This window comes from Benincasa hispida, chromosome 11, assembly GCF_027475165.1.
Source record: "Benincasa hispida cultivar pf3 chromosome 11, pf3_genome.v1.1, whole genome shotgun sequence".
Lineage (NCBI taxonomy): Eukaryota > Viridiplantae > Streptophyta > Magnoliopsida > Cucurbitales > Cucurbitaceae > Benincasa > Benincasa hispida.
Window position 1 is genome coordinate 16,028,869 of NC_143488.1, and position 17,752 is coordinate 16,046,620.

Consider the following 17,752-nt stretch of genomic DNA (forward strand, 5'->3'; position numbering starts at 1 on the left):
CAAAATCTCAGTTTTGAGAGTTTTTCCATTTTTGGTTGTTAAAATTCTGTTATAAAAATGAAAAAAAAAAAATGAGAGCAAAAATCAGCCATCCTTGAGAAAGAAACAAAAGAAGGGGAAAAACTGGGTTTGAGTTATTTAGCAAATGGATGTGTAATGTTCATTATGATATTACTTATCATCTGTAAATATTGTAATGCTCAACATAAAGTGTTCGATATCATGCAATTTGGTGCCAAACCTGATGCAATAACCGATAATAGTAAGGTAAAAAAAATTCATTTTAATATAAAACCACAAATACTTTAAAATAAAATCAATTCAACTATTTCTTTTTTAGTTTTCAGTATTTATATATATGGCATATCTGGTAGTAATTTATAAAATTAATGATGATAAAAAGATGTTATTTGGGGAAATTTGTATTTTTGTTTCTTGTTATATTTATATATATATTGACAACGAATGTATGTATATGTATATTTTCGTTTCAGATTCGTTTTTCTGTTTTTATTTTTCGAAATGTGATTTAAAAAATGATGTAAAAATTTTGGGAACAACAAAATTGAAGTTTATCAAGCTTCGATTGATAATTATTTTACATTTTCTTAGAATCGTACTTATTGTCTTACCAATTTTTTAGAATGGAGAATGTGCTTGTTGTCTTGCCAATTTTTTAGAATGGATTTCATCTCTTCCTATGGAAAAATTTGAATTTAGAGTCAAACTTCAAGGGGAAAAAAAAAATAAAAAGCTACTTTTTAGAAACTATTTTTCCTATCTCTCGTTTGATTACTATTTGTATTTTATTTTTACTTTTGAAAATTATATACTTATTATTCAGATAATTTATTTACAATAGTTTTCTTCTTAAAAAAATACAAATTTATAGCTAAATGCCAAAAGAAAAACAAACAAAAGAAATTCTTAAAAGCTACCTTCTTAAGTTTTTAAAACCTAGACTTGTATTTTCCCTATAAAGTAGATTAAAGAAAACAAATAAATTAAATCCTACATAGAAATACTTATTATTATTATTATTATTATTATTATTATTATTATTATTATTATTATTATTATTTTAAAAAAGGTACATAATCAAATCAGCTCTTATTTCTTTGATCATCTAAAACATGTCATCATAGCACTCATGGTACATAATGTTCTTTTGTTTTCATTTCTTTTTAGTTTGAAAACAAAATTTATGCAAAAGTGATGTTTTTTCTAAAATTTTAAGCTATCATTTTGTTGAATGATAATTAGTATAAAAGGTTAATTAGTTGATTTGTATAATAGGCATTAAGTAGAGCATGGAGTGAAGCATGTGGAAATAATGGAGGTGGTGTGGTTTTAATACCAGCACTAGGGAGGTTCTTAGTTTTGCCATTGCTGCTTCAAGGTCCATGCCATGGCTTCATTCGTATACAGCTTGATGGCGAACTGTTGGCTCCAACGGATAACCATTTCGCCACCGGCAACTACTGGCTTAGTATCAACCAAGTCAACAACTTGTTCATCGATGGTTTAGGTCGCTTGAATGGTCGTGGTTCTACCGCTTGGTATTACAAATCCGCTAATCGTCCTATCGTAAGTTCATCTTTTCGTTTCCTTCCCACTAATAGAAAACCTAACATTACATTTACTATATGTTTGGAAGAACTATAAATTTGTTTTGAGTAATTTTTTTCTTAATTTGAAGAAAAGTTATTTGTTATGTTGATAATGAAATATTTATATGATCACATCTCCTACAATTATTTTAAATGCAACTCTAAAACATATACTCATTACAATATCTAACGATTTTATATTACTCTATGTAGTCTATGAAACTCAATAATATCAACACTGCAAGAATCAGGAACATAAAATCGTACAATAGCAAACTCTTCCATTTCGCTATGCATGGATGTCATGATGTCACATTTGATCACGTTACAATGATAGCTCCAGCGAACAGCCCTAATACAGATGGAATCCACATTTCATCGTCGAGTGGTATCAACATCATGCATTCAATGATTGGCACAGGAGATGACTGTATCTCCTTAGGTCCTGGAAGTAAATTCATCAACATAACCAATGTCCGGTGTGGTCCTGGCCATGGAATCAGCATCGGTAGCCTCGGAAAGTACCCAAACGAAGAAGACATCTTTGAAGTCACAGTAAGAGACTCCACATTCATTGGCACGTCCAACGGTGTGAGAATAAAATCATGGTTGTCTTCGTATTCAAGCATGGTTAGCAAGGTCACATATATGAATCTCCAAATGAATAATGTCAAAAACCCTGTCCCCATCGATCAAATGTACTGTCCCGACTCTTGCGGTCCAAATGCAATGGTATGTATATGACAGTTTAAGAAAATTATTAGGGTTTTAGCAAGTATAAAAGATGGTAATATAATGAACATATATATATATATGAGATTCTAAAGAAAAATGTGGTTTTGTGGTTGGCAGAGTAAGTCAAGAGTACATATTAAAGATGTGAGATATGAAGGCATAAGGGGGACTTCAAATACCCAAGTGGCTGTAAATTTTGAATGTAGCCAAGTTTTTCCATGTGAAGGCATAGGGTTGCAAGACATTAACCTTCCTTTCAATGGTGGTGGAAATTCAACTTCTCGTTGTCATAATGTTAGGGGTTCTACTTTTGGGCAACAATTACCTCCCTCTTGCCTATAGTTACTTGGTATATTCTTTTTATTCTTCAAAAAAAAAAAAAAAAAAACCAATGTAGGCTTCCACACAGTAATAATAATAATGTTTTTTTTTTTAATGATAACTTGAGAGAATGAGTAATAGTATATATATACACATGATGATATATACATACATACACATAATAATGTGTAAAATGGATTAAATACGTACAAAATGTTTAATTCATTACAAGAAAAATCACTTTTAGTAATGAAGAAAACAAGTTGTTACAAGCTGGAAAATGTCGCTAAAAGTATTAGTAACGCATAAAAGTGTGTCATAAATGTTGCAATAACCACGATGGAAACTTTTAATGACAGATTAATTGGCTACACACCGCCAAAAGACAACTTTGGCTGATGTTCACACGTTGCTAAGAGCCGTAGTATGTCACAAATTGTTTGTTACAACAATGTTGTAGGCTCGTAGGAAAGTCTATTTTTAATAACACTGCTTAATGTATCTCTATAGTAAAAATGAGAAGCTTTTTTCTGAAAAAAAAATCTAAAAGAATAATGTTATTTATTAATCTCAAAGCTATACTACAGAGAAAAAGGCATGTGATAGGTCCGAAAAAACGCTATAATAGGTCTTTTATAACATTTTTTGCAAAGCCGTGACAACCCAAACCATTAAAAATATGAGGCTTTTTATAACATTTTTGCTATAAAAAATCCGATTTTTTAATAGCATTTAGCAATACGTTGTGAAATACTTGACTTTTTATAACATTTTGCAAACCATATTTGATCTTTGTAAAATGTAATATAGCATTTTGAAAAAGCTTTAAAAATACTTATATATTCAAAATATGAGGTTATTGTTTGTCTATTAAAGCATTTATTTGCAATTAACTATTTGTTTAATGGAAGATATAATAAGCCTTCAGATGTTCAAAAAATTTCCTTTAACTTTTATAAACATTTTATAGGTTTTTAAGGAAGAACTTTTTGAAGCTTCTCAATTATGTTTCTATTTCTATTATTGTGTTTTATGCATTGTAAAGTGAAATAAAAAAAAAAAAAAAAAAGTATAATCCACATCATCAAAATAAGCATTTATACAAGATTTATATGGTAAATAAATAAATAAAGATATATAAATGAGTATCATACATTTGAGGATGAACAAAACATAAATTTTATAAATTACAAAATATTGATATAAAAAAATCCAATTAACTTCAGTTTTGTATTTGTTGTCTAGGCGTTGTATGCATTGATAATCCTTCAACAATCTACAAAAAGTTATTAAGTAATAAAAAGTTAAGTAAAATTATTGAAATAAATAACAAAAATAATAAATAGATAAATATACAATTTAAAACTTTATACTTGTCTTATGATGACATAATAAAATAAGGATGGAAAATAATAAAGATGGAAGAAAGATGGAAGAAGCAAACCTACCAATATCTAAAAACAAATCTGTAAAGTAATTTCTATATGTCATATATATAAATATTCAAAACTTAAAAAAAAAAAAAAAAAAGGTTATTTGTTGATTTTTAAAGTATTTTGGTTTTATTTTGCATGATATTGAACATTTTATGTTGGGCATTACAATATTTACAAATGCAAAGTAATATCATAATGGACACTATACATCCATTTGCTAAATAACTCAAACCCATTTTTTTTCCCTTTTTTTTTTTTTGTTCCTTTCTCAAAGATGGCTAATTTTTGCTCTCTCTCTCTTTTTTTTTTTTTTTTTTCTTCATTTTTATATCAGGATTTTAACAACCAAAACTGGAAAAACTCTCAAAACTGAGTTTTTTTTTTTTTTTTGGTTTCTTTTATAGGTCAATTTATTTTGTTAGAAAATCTCTATAATGATTTTATTCATAAACCATGGCGTTGGGAGATTAATAAAATCAACTTTTAAAGGAAAAAAAAATTGTCTTACTTTCCTCAAGTTTCTTCTATATCTTTGATCTCTTGCTGAAAAAGAATGTAGAATTAAACCCTAAACTCCATCACAAATTTAAGTGGTTGAAAATCATCTTGAGAAATTCAATTCTTTTAAAAAATGATGTGTATTATTGACTTATAGGAACGTTGCATGAAAAATTGAAGGGTTTAATTAAAAAAAAAAAAGTGAGTTTCGCTTTTACAAAGACATCAACTTTAATTGTTTAGCCGAAATATCATATTAACCTTTTTTTCGTGTATTCCTCGCAATTGCGAGAGTGGAGATGAGACTATTGACTTTTGAAATAGTAGTTTGTACTTATCTACAATTTCACATTTGGTTTACAACATATTCATGAGGGTATACAGTTATAATTTTTTTTATCACATCATTACATATTTTCTTTTCATTGAACAATGTACGTGGATATATTTGAGCATTTAATCTCTTAATCAAGGATATATGTGACTCAAGTTATTGAACTATTCAAAATTGGTCTACTGTTAAGACTTCTAGAAGAGTGACACTCCTACTTCATAACATTCATGGATTTTGGTATCTCTTACAAAGAACTAAAAAGGGTATTATTAGATATCAAAAATCATTATTAGATATCAAAAATCATGTGGGGAGAATATATGTTTTATTAGAAAAGCAAACATTTTTTAGTGTAGCTAACTTAATTTGTTGTTAGCCAAGCTAGATCTATTATGTTTTATGTTTTTGTAGATTCACTAAGTTCTTGGTTTTCTTTTTTAAAAATGAGACATCTTAGTTTGTATTTCAAGAAAATCAAGAATGATCCATTCATAACAGTTTTTTATTGGAAAAATCAATCAAAACCAAACAAATTACCAAAGGCATATGTACCCTTAAAACTAAACTCTACCCTAGGTGCATTTTAGTATTTTAATTATATGGTGCATGCATATTAGTTGTTGAGGTAAAAAAAAACTAATTCTTATGATGTATGTATAATTATTATGGTGTATGTATGTTTGTTATTTAAAAAAATGTCCAGAACAAAAAAAAACAAAAATGTCAAATTTCAATCTATAAAAAAAGAAATAGCTTCATTTGAAAATAGCAAAAATTAAAGACTCATCCAAAACCAAAGCAAAAATAAAAAATGGAACAAAATAAATTAAGAACCAATAGTATCAAACCAATAATAAACCGCATCGAATAAAACCCAATCTATTGGTTTTGTTCTTTATTAAACATTGGTTTGATTCCTTTTTTATAAAATCGATCAGTTTGGTTGATTCTTAGTTGGCTCCAAAACTGATAAAATTGAAGCGACTATCACCTCTAGTTTTTATTGTATCCATATCTATATTTGAAATTTCAAAATACATATTTATATTTAAAAATGTAAAATTTATAATAAATATAGTATTTCATGTTATAAACTCAATTAATTTTTATTAAATTAAAAATATATAATATAATATACTATAATTTATATGATATTATAAAATAATAAGGGTTGCTTTGAAACAAAGAGAAATGGGCCAACTTATTTACTAATATAATAAAATGTCAATGTCTATTAGATAGACTGCAATAGACTTCTATCGCATTGAGTGATAGAAGTCTATGGCAGTCTATCGTAGAAGTCTATTGCAGTCTATCATGGTCTATGACTGATAGATGGTATCTTTTTGCTATACTTGAAAATATTTTCAACAATTTTACTATTTAAAACAATTATCTCAAATAATAATTATATAAATTTTTAACACTAAACATGTATTTACGATTTAATTAATAATAATTTATATAACATAATAAATTAGTGAGTAATTATAACTCATTTTAAACTCTTTTAATAAAAGCTCTTTAAAATACATGAGGAAACTATTTCAAAAGGCATTTTGAGTGGAAATACTTGACAAATTAAATATACCGAGACCATGACAATAAAAAGCCTGAGAATTTACCTCAAATATCATCACATGCTAAAAATAAATACGAAATTTCTTAAATAGAAAGAATTATTCAGAAAAACTACCACAATGTATGCGGCCTAATAGGTGTTCTTTTTTTTTCTTTTTTTTTTCATGTTAGATGTAAAGATAGAAGCATCTCTCATACAATGAATATATGGATGAGACAGACACAATGTGATGGCTTCATTTTCAAAAGTGTGGAAAGAAAGAAAGACTATTAATTAAAAACAACAAGGAGGCAATTGAGGGCCAAAAGAAGAACCCCTAACATTTTGACAAATGGAAGTGGAGGAGCCAGTGCCATTGAAGGTCAGGTTAATGTTTTGTAGCACTATCCCTTGGCATGGAGCAACTTGGCTGCAATTGAAAGTTACCGCTGCTTGGATGCTTGAACTTCCTCTTATATCTTCATACTTGACATCTTTAATTTGTACCCTTGATTCACTCTGCAACCACACACATTTTTCTTTAGAGAATCAACTTTGGTTAATAATCAAATAACTTTCAAGGGATTCATATATATATATATACCACTTTGGTTTGTTGGCAAGCATTGTGGGGGCAATAGTTTTGGTCGATGACAATAGGATTATTGACATTATGCATTTCGAGATTCAAAAACGCGACGTTGCTAAGCACACTTTGATACGATGACGACCATGTTTTGATCCTGACACCATTCATTGTGCCATAGAACTTGGTGTCTCTCACTGTGATTCCAGAAACATCTGATTCATTCGGATATCTTCCGAGACTACCAATGCTTATTCCATGGCCAGGACCGCAATGGACATTGGTTATGTTAACGGTATGGCTTCCAGGACCCAAGGAGATGCAATCATCTCCAGTGGCAATCAACGAGTTTTGAATGGTGATACCTGTAGACATGGAAATATGGATTCCGTCCGTGTTGGGACTATCTGATGGTGCAATCACTGTAACGTTATCAAACAAGACGTCGTTGCACCCATTCAATGCGAAATGGAAAGATTTGCTATGAAAGGATTTTATGTTCCTGATCCTTGCAATGTTGACTGATTGGAGTATCAAATTCTACATGTGTAATCGTCAAATATTTATGTTAAACCAAATATGTTTGGGAGTGCATGTAAAAGGTATATATGAGAAATGTTAATTAATAGACTTACGATAGGAAGCCTAGTGCATGATGCGTCTGTAGAGCAAGTGTTGTAAGGCCAAGCAGTTTGACCTCGGCCGACCAAGCGGCCTAGACCATGGATGGCTAAGTTGTTGACTTGATGGATTTGGAGCCAATAGTAACCGGAAACGAAAGCCTTATCGGGGGAAGCCAAAAGATCGCCATCGATCTGCAATTGAATGAAGCCATTGCAAGGACCTTGAAGCAACAATGGCAAAACCAAGAACCTCCCAATTGCTGGTACTAAAACCAGACCACCTCCATTATTTGCACATGCTGCGTTCCATGCCATACTCAAAGCCTACAAATCAAATACTCATAAACCACCTCTAATTATTTCCATATTTTGTTCCTACATTAAATATTTAGGAGCTGTTTGGACTAAGATTGTCTGAAAATAAAGGATGCATGTCTTAGAAGAATGAAAGATGATTGTGTTTGGTTATATATGAAAATGAAAACATGGGATGTCTCGGAATGTGTGATACTTTTTTATGCAATTATAAAGTATAAAATCAATAAAAATTAATTTCAATAATTAATTTTCATTTGTTAATTTATTTTTATTACATTAAGTTATTAAATCAATTTTAAGTCATTAAAATTTAACTAAATTTATCCACTCATCCTCCAGTTTAATATATTTATTATCAACTAAACATTTATATTGCGCATTTATATTACCAATTTTTATTAAAAAATTATTAGTAATATTGTTAATTGAAGAGTTAATTAACTAATTGTTTAATGTCAATTATAAGTTTTATATATATATATATATATATACAAAAAAAGTTGATATAAACTAATTGATTTTAAATCATCAAACAAAATGTTTTTAATTTTAGAAAAATAACTATGATTATAGATTAAAACTAGAATTACAAGTGTACAAAATTGTTTAATTGATAAAAATTAACTACTTTTATTATTAGTTAATTAACTAATATTTTTTAAAGACTAATTAATAATTTTAATAAATAATTTATGATGTTAATATATAGTACCAATAAAAAGGTATTTAAGCAAATATAATTATGATTATTCATATTTTTTAAAAAAAGATTATGATTTTTCATATTAATTTATAATAATAGAATGAATTATTATATTAGCATTATTAATAAAATTAATTATATATGTCAATTTAAACATATTTATAAAAGTTAAATAAATTAACCAAATAAAATAAAAAATAAAAAGTAAGGGAGAGAAAAACCATTGAAAATGGAGAAAACTCATTGGTTATGAAAAACCTCAATGGATATAAATATGAAATGCGTTGGAATAAGATATTCTCGTGCCCAAAATTAAAAACTTATACTAAACATGTAATAGAATATAATATCCCATTCTCATCCCTTATTCCCGTAAACCAAATGGGCCATTAAGGTTATGTGTAACAGATCTTTAATAAATCTCGAGATTGTATTCAATAGCTACCTCCAATTTTAGAAATATTCTAATAAATATAAGAACTTTTAGTATTGAGTCCAATAAATCTTTGACATATTTGAGATACTTTTTAAATTTTGAAAATATATCACGTGATATATATTATATTAAATTTTCATTAACATGTCAAAACATATTTTCAATGATCTTTATGTACGGTTCATGAATTTGATATTCACAAGTGAATCGACATTTTCCATTATATCATAAGATATCAATAAAATATAAAAGTATATTGAATAAAACTCATATTTATATATATATACTCTCATTAGGTGAAATCCTTATATATTAATATATAAATATCTTATATGATTTTTTATTTTAAAGATTTTATAAATATTATTTTCACATTCACATTAACATATAAACCCACGTGTGGACATATAATTATAATTAAAATTCAGAAACTTTCTCGGAAAAAAAATTCAAGAAACTTTATTTATAAATACATTTTAAATTTTAGTAACTTAATACACCCCACCTTCAAAGTTCAGGAAGAAAACAATCAAGGTTCAAAATATCGATATCTATAGAAATATCGAGGTTCTAATTTATGAAAATTTCATAAAAATATTGATATCGACTGAAATTTCAAGAAATTTTATGGAAATAGATGGAAATTGTTATAATTAGTTTATGAAACTTTGAATTTTGTTGAATTAGACTATAATTGACCATTTTTAATCATTATTTCTATAAAATAAGATAACATTTAGATGTATATTATAAAATATCTATGCAAATGTTGATGTGAGAGCGTAAATTTTAAAAAGAAGTGAAAAAAATATAAAATAATATCCAATATTTGTAATTAATTACAAAATTAAAGGACATGATATATTTGCATACAAAATAAATGTAAATTGTTTATCATAAAAGGGGTTGAATACAATAATGAAAAATCATAGCATTAAACTTGAATAACACATAACAAGTACATAATAAGGATATAAGAATTATAACATTAAATATAAGAGGGATACAAAAAGCATAACATTAAATATGACATGACATAATATTGAAAAAGAAAGAATAAAAGAAAACTTTACAAGTATATAGAGCTTCCAAGGAAATGAGAGGAATACTAGAGAACTCACTTCAATTTAAGTTGGAGGTGAAATTTGAATGATGTTAAAAGTAAATATATGTTATTTTTCTCAATTTTTATATATTGAAAATGAAAGCTTTTGGTAAAAGAAACAAAAACTCAAGTGAATTCAATTATGAGATGAAATGATATGAAAGTTCAATAAAAAGATTTGAATGAAGTTAAAAATAAATATATATGATTTTTCTCAATTTTGATTTCTTGAAAAAGAAAGTTTTGGATGGTAAAAAAAACAAAACTCATATCAATTTAATTTTGAGGTTAAATGATGTAAAAATTTAATAAATATTTGAACAAAGTTAAAAATAAATATATGATGTCTTGAAGATAAAAAAGTTTATGATAAATGAGAAAAAACTTCCATTTGGGAAAAAAAAAAAAAAAAAAACAAAGAACAAAGAACAAAGAACAAAAATTTGATCGAAAATTCGAAATTTCGAAAAATGGAGGAAAAATCAAAATTCTCTCTACCTAAATTTGAAGATTTTGACCAAAATGTTTCCTATAAATGTAACGTATTATTTAATTTTGAAAAACTAATACTAATGTCTTGTTAATCTCCTTTTGAGTATTAAATATGTCAAAATCAAAATTCTAATTTTTATAACCCTTGTTTTTTTTTTTTATCAAAATGAACATATTTCAACTAATACCAAATATGTACAATAATTTTGATATTGAAAATTCAATCCTCCACCCATAATTTTCAAAAAAATATATAAATAAATAAAACAAACCTTTATTTTTTCAATCCTTACCTAACTTAACGGATGCACTACTCTAATTTTAAATGTCGATTGGAAATTATTGTTAAAATCATTTTTATTCATGTGGTTAATTTTGAAAGTAGGAAACTAAAAAAAAATGTGAGGATATTAATCAACATTAAACATCTAATCTTTTTTTAGTACATCTGAGATAGTGAAATTTGAATCATAAACCTCATATTTTTAGCACATTCGGATACATATATCATCAACTAAATGAAAGATATGCTATGGACATAATATATGAAAATTATTCTTAAAAAAAAACTACAAAAAGAGAGAAATATATTTATATTTTGTTTAATAATGGTTTGTGTTACCTTGCTGTTATCTGTCACTCGATCAGGTTTGGCACCAAATTGCATAATATTGAACACTTTACTTTGGGCATAAGATTGACAAATGCAAAGTAACACAATAGTGAACATTACATATCCATTTTCTGATGAACTCAAACCCATCTTTTTCTCTCTAAAATGTCTGGTTTTTTCTGTTTCTACTTTGTTTTTTTTTGCATTTTTATAAAATAAATTCAACAACCTAAAAGAGAAATAATCTTACAATTGAGATTTTTATTTCTTTATAGGTCAATTACTTTTGTTATAAAATTACTATTGTAGTCGTATTCTTAAATGTTGACATTTAAATTAATGAGTGATATTTTTATGGAAATTATATCAACAGTGTTTCCTAATCATTCTTTTTTGTCTCTAATGTTAAAAAGGAAATTAAGATTAATTAGTTTGACAGAAGAGTTATTATGGTTGGGGGAAAATTATGCATATTGAATCTAATTAACTTTCCTATTTATTGTCCCAAAGTAGAATTGGCACGGGATATTTCTACCCACTTTCCAAAAATTGAGTTTGAAAGAGAGGAGGGAAATAGCACCATGCTAATATACATTCTACTACTACTACTATTATTATTATTATTATTATTATTATTATTATTATTATTATTGCATTCTTTGAACATAATATCAAATATTATGTGGTTGACAATAGTTATTTAAGTTCCACACATGTTATCTAAGTTGTCTCTACATTGGTGGGTTTCTGATAAAGGAATGTTCTACATGCAGGGATTAAAGCCCCGCGCAGCAGAAAACTGGTGGAGGAAAAATTTTGACCAATCACGGACCACCACCTCATTTGCTAAATTAATGGCGGAATTTTGAACTCGTCAAATTTGTACCAATTAAGAGTTGACACGTGTCTTGAATTGAAATTGAGGACAAATTCTATGTTTTTGTCACAGACGTCAATTGAGTAAAATTAATTTCGACCAATTTGACGCTATAATTTGGGCGTTGCTTAGTTACGCCCAAATATGGCCTTAAGGTGGGCTTAAAACATCAAAACAGACCTAAACCCAATTAATTGGGCCTAAAGGTCAGGCCCAAGTCCAATTAATTAGGCACAAAGGTAAGACTCAAGTCCACATAATTAGGCCAAAGTCCAATTAATTAGGCCCAAATGTCAGACCCAAGTCCAAATAATTAGGCCCAAATGCTAGACCCAAGTCCAAATAATTAGGCCCAAAGGCCAAGCCCAAGTCCAATTAAATTAGGCCCAAAGGCCAAGCCCATTGGCCAATCAAGGTCAGGCTCAAGCCCATGAAACCTATCAGGGAGCTCTATAAATAGAGAAGTTCCCTCATTTGCGGGTAAACATTTTCTACATTCAGAGAAGCTAGAGAGAATTTGAAGACACAAAGACTCTTCCAAGACTTGGAGAATTAGAGGATTAGATGATCAAGTACTAGAGATCAAACCACATCGTATTAAAATCAACCTCAATGTCAACACCAACTCAAATTCAACTTCATGAAGCCCGTTTCTCCGGAAATCTCGTGTGAATAAGATCTAACTCTAATTTAATATCAAACAAAATTAGCATTGAAAAATAAACCTAGACTAAACATATACGTTAAAAAATAATTAAAAGGAATTCATACCTTAAAAAAAACTTATTGGATATCAATGACATCTCCAAGAAGCGTATTTTCTCATGGACCTGACAAGGCGAGATTGTGGGATCCCCTCTTCTTGATCTTGGATTGAAGGAGAATAATGGGAGAGAAAAAAAAATCTAAGAGACAGATCTTTATTTTCGTTCACACACTAATTATTAGAGATCTAAGCCTCATACATGAGTATCATAGAGAGAGAGAAATCTTAGGGAGAAGACTCTCCCTCTCCTTGAAAAACGTAACTCCCTAATGTGGGGAATTGCATTTATTTATTTAATTTATTATTATTATTATAAGTATTAATTAAAATAAAAAAAATCTAATTTTAATTTATTTTAATTAAATAATAATAATAAATATATATTTAATTTAACTAAATAAATTAAATCAAATTAATTTATAAAATATAAAATAAAATAATTATTAATTAATCAAATTCATTAATAATAATTAAATATCTCCTATATTTAATTAAATGTATATTTGAATCATATTCTAATACATCCATCTCACATAACTTATAATTTTAATTCAATTAATTTAATTAAAATAAAATAATTAATTCTCCAATTAATTAATCACTAAATTAAATATCACATATTTAATTTAATCTTATAATTGAATCACATTCAATTATCTTCTCTCATATATTCTATAGTTTTAATTCAATTAATTTAATCAAATCATATTTGATTAAATATAATTAAATTAAAATAATTAATTCATATTACAATTAATATTTAAAATCCTTCAAATATTTAATTCTCCCATAAATTAATTTTCAAATCAAATTCAAAAATAAATTTATATCAAAAAGTTTAATTAAATTATAAAGTTTATATTATAATGTATCGACATACAACATATTATTTTCCCTTAGTTAATTTGACCAATTCAAATTACTTTAATTTCCTCAATACCCTTGAATGAGCTACCAATGGGACCTAATGGGCCTACAGATCAAAAGCTCTAACGATATGAGATTAATTAGCTAAACTCATTAACCGAGTTAATCAATATTCGTTAATTGTGGGTACAGTCCACTATAGACTCACAGTTGCACTCTTCTCACTGTAGATATATTATTGTGTCCACGGATATAGACCAATAACAATAAGTTAGTCCTTCATGAGTGTTCGTAACACCACCTGGGTCAAAATTACCCTTTTACCCCTAGGTTACTTCTACATCCTTAAGTACTAGTGCTCCTCTAATGAACAACTTGTTTGTTGTCCAACCAAAAACAAAAATCCCTCTCGAGCCAATGAGAGGACAGGGCCCTATATTCAAGACTCGGAAACACCACTTAAGGGAACACTCATCTACTTTCCTAAAGTAGGAAATGAGTGAATTTCATCTTATGAAACTACGTTCCCAGCTATCCACTCGGTTTTGTCCCCAAAATGGTAGGCCTATTGAGTCGCCGAATCAACCACTCTCACCCATACAAGGACAATCTCTCGTGAACAAGAGTTCATAACTCACTCAGGATTAAGACTAAGTTGCCTAGGTCATCCTAGTGAAATAGAAACCTAACTAGTCAATGGTGTTACAGCTAGGCATTACTATTTCGCAGTCTAGTCTCATGCAAACTTATTGCATGGGATACCTCCACTCACATGTCTCCTACACGAACACGTTGAATCATTGTGTTTGTATCAAATACAAAGTAGGTTGTATCCATAGTGTTACAGGATAAGATACCCAACCTTATCCTTATACTATAGACCCTTTAGGTTGTATCTTGAACAGTGATCCCCGTATGTCTCCACATACAGCTCAAGACCCATACAACAACCTAGGATGTTAGTTTATTGGATTAGAGTTATTTAGGCATGATTATTATAATATTAAACAATAATGCTCTATTGAAAAACATCGATAATAATTTATTAATGAACAGTCAAAAGTTACATTTACTATCTACGAGTTTTAGAGCATAAAATCCAACACTACGGGAATGTTGATTCAGCAAAATACTTTCTTTATCGAGTTTTTTTTTCTACAGTATTATTTATTGATCCCTTTCCTTTTTCAGTGTGTGACTGCTTTGGAAGTTAAGGGTTGCTCTTCCATGTATTCGTTGTGCATATTTAAATGACATTATTCCTTTGGCTAGGTTGGCCATTTTTTTTTCTAAGAGCACCATTGAGTAATACAATAGTTTGTATTTGGTCGAAATTGCAGATAGAAGAAATAGTTGAATTGCTTGGAGATGTATTTCAAGTTACTCCCATCTTGTGTGACGAGATTCATTTGAGAATGGATTCTCAAGCTTAGAGGGAGCCTAAGTTAATCTAGTAAAAGGGACTTTGTACTTAGGAGGAAAGATACAATTCAAGTGAGAATGAGTCTCACGACTTGAGGGGTCTAGAGTCTTGTAGAGAGAGAGTTTCTGTCTTAAGGGGAGCCCAAGACATTTTTCACTAAAACTATAACTTAGGGGGAACCTAAGTTACCATTAGAGGGAGTCTCATACCTAGGGGGATCCTAGGTAATCAATTGAGTGATAAAGTTGTACGAGAGTCATTGTAACCGTGTAATTGTTACAAACAAGTACTAGGTTGTAATTGCTCATCATTCATATTAGTGAAGCTATTTCTCGTAGGCACACTGCCCTTCAGATGTAGGTTGTTTACGCCGAACTGGGTTATCAATATCTTGTGTTCATTTATATGTTTATTATTTTCGGTAACTGTTCTGTGGAATGTTGTAACTTTATATGTAACATTGTTAAAATGCAGCAGACACCTCCTTACATTGTTTCAATTGGTATCCGAGTAGGTCACCATTATCTCGGGTGTTGTGATCTTGTCACTCCCTGATGGAAGAAGTAAAAGAAGGAGGATTTACCACATGTCCGTGTGTCCTAAATCTCATAGATTATAAATTACAAACAAAATTATTTATTTAATAAAATAAGATGTTAATTTCTTTTACATTTAGTTCTGTATAATTAAATCTAATAAACTAAGGTCCATGATTATTAATGTAAACTTGAACAGTGTGTGTAGACATATAAGGTAGATCATGTTCAAGTTATAATCTAAATGGTCTATAGTATATGGATAAGGTTTGGTACCTTATCCTGATAACACTATGGATATGGTCCACTTTCTAAGTGTTACAATTGTTGTAAGTGTTACAAATGAATTTATCCAATTTGTTCACGTAGAGATAAGCAAGTGGGAGTATTTTATGCAAAGAGTTTGTATAAGATCAGACCATGTAATAGTTAATCTTTCTTTATAATAGCGTTAATAGAAAAGATTAACATTTCATAGGATGATCATAGGTAACTCAATCTCAATCCTAAGCGAGTAATGAATTCCTATCTATGAAAGACTTGCCTTTGATTTGTATGGATGAGAGTGGCTCAAGTTGTCAACTCAATAAGACTATCATTTTAGAGACAAGTCTAAGTGGGGAGCGGAGAACATAGCTACACAAGATGGAATTCGCTCATTCCCACCCTTAGGGAAAATAGAGGAGTCGTTCTTTTAAGTGTTGACTTCAGGTCTTGAACAATGGGGCCCCTCCTTCTCATTTGTCTGAGAAGGATTTTATTTATGGTTGAATCATAAACAAGTTGTTTATTAGAGGATCAATGGGACTTAAGGAACATGAGGTACTTATAAGGGTAAAATGGTAATTTTACCCAACTATAATTATGAATGACTCGTGAAAGATTGACTTACTAGTAACGATTATATCTATGGACACAAAAAGATATCTATAGTGCGAAGAGTGTGATGGTGTTGACATTCAATAAGCAAAATTAATCAGGACTTTAAGCACTCTAACTAATAGATTAAAAGTATGCAAGGTCATAAATTCTAGATTTTAGGGTTTTAATGTATACCTTTAAAGAACCCCTTCAAATCAGCAACTCCTTGGTTCGATTTTCTTCTTCAAGATCTTGTAGACCACTCCTCAATTTTCCCTACTATCCTTTAAGCCCTTAGATTGGATGGTGGGATCCAAAATGAGAAATTTTTTAAGGGAAGCTAGGAGTTTTTTAGTATTTAGTGTTAGCATTGAAAGAAACTCTTTTCTCTCAATTCTTCTTCAATTTTTAGAGTTGCATGAAAAAAAAAATCAGCAGCTTTCTCATTTCTTTTGAAGAATTAAGACATGCAATCAAATTGCATGGAATTTAGACACCAAATCAAGCATTAACATAAGTGGGTTTAGGTGTTTTCAAAGTGGGAATTGTTGGAACAATCCACTATCTTAACTTTCATTTTACAATTTGAATTTCACAAAACTTCATATTTTAAAAGGAAAATTAATTTTTATATTTGAATTCAATTTTAAATTTGAATTTCACAAATTCAATTAATTAATTAATTAATTAATTTTAATTAAAAATAATTTAATATCAAATACTAAATTAATAAAACACCTAAAAATGAATCCACATTCATGTAATTAATATTTAAATCATATTTAAATATTATCCAACTCTTCAATTTCATTTAATTTGATAATTAAACGTTCAATTATATCACATATAATTAATAATTTCCTTAAATCGAATTTGAACATTTCAAACTCTCTCATCACGCTATTCTAAGGTTTAATCTATTTGTGAGCTAGTAGAGGGACCTAATGGACCTACAGATCATGAACTCTAACGATCTGAGATTAATTAGCTAAACTGTTCTAACTGAATTAATCAACATTCGTTAATTGTCGGGTCATTCAACTAAAGATCA

The 17,752-nt window shown here is 28.6% G+C and overlaps 2 protein-coding genes across 2 annotated transcripts; one reads left to right on the top strand and one right to left on the bottom strand.

Moving 5' to 3' along the window:
• Positions 1 to 222: 222 nt before the first annotated feature.
• LOC120090563 (exopolygalacturonase-like) lies at positions 223 to 2,687 on the top strand. Its single transcript, XM_090306905.1, has 4 exons — positions 223 to 267; positions 1,297 to 1,587; positions 1,824 to 2,342; positions 2,463 to 2,687. The coding sequence occupies exons 1-4, from the start codon at positions 223 to 225 to the stop codon at positions 2,685 to 2,687; spliced, it is 1,080 nt and encodes a 359-aa protein (XP_090163031.1).
• Positions 2,688 to 6,771: 4,084 nt separating this feature from the next.
• LOC120090564 (exopolygalacturonase-like) lies at positions 6,772 to 7,615 on the bottom strand. The gene is made up of 2 exons (XM_039048291.2): positions 7,100 to 7,615; positions 6,772 to 7,014 (listed from the first exon to the last, which is right to left on the bottom strand). Exons 1-2 carry the CDS (start codon positions 7,454 to 7,456, stop codon positions 6,790 to 6,792), a joined length of 582 nt encoding a protein of 193 aa, XP_038904219.2. The 5' UTR covers positions 7,457 to 7,615; the 3' UTR covers positions 6,772 to 6,789.
• Positions 7,616 to 17,752: the final 10,137 nt, after the last annotated feature.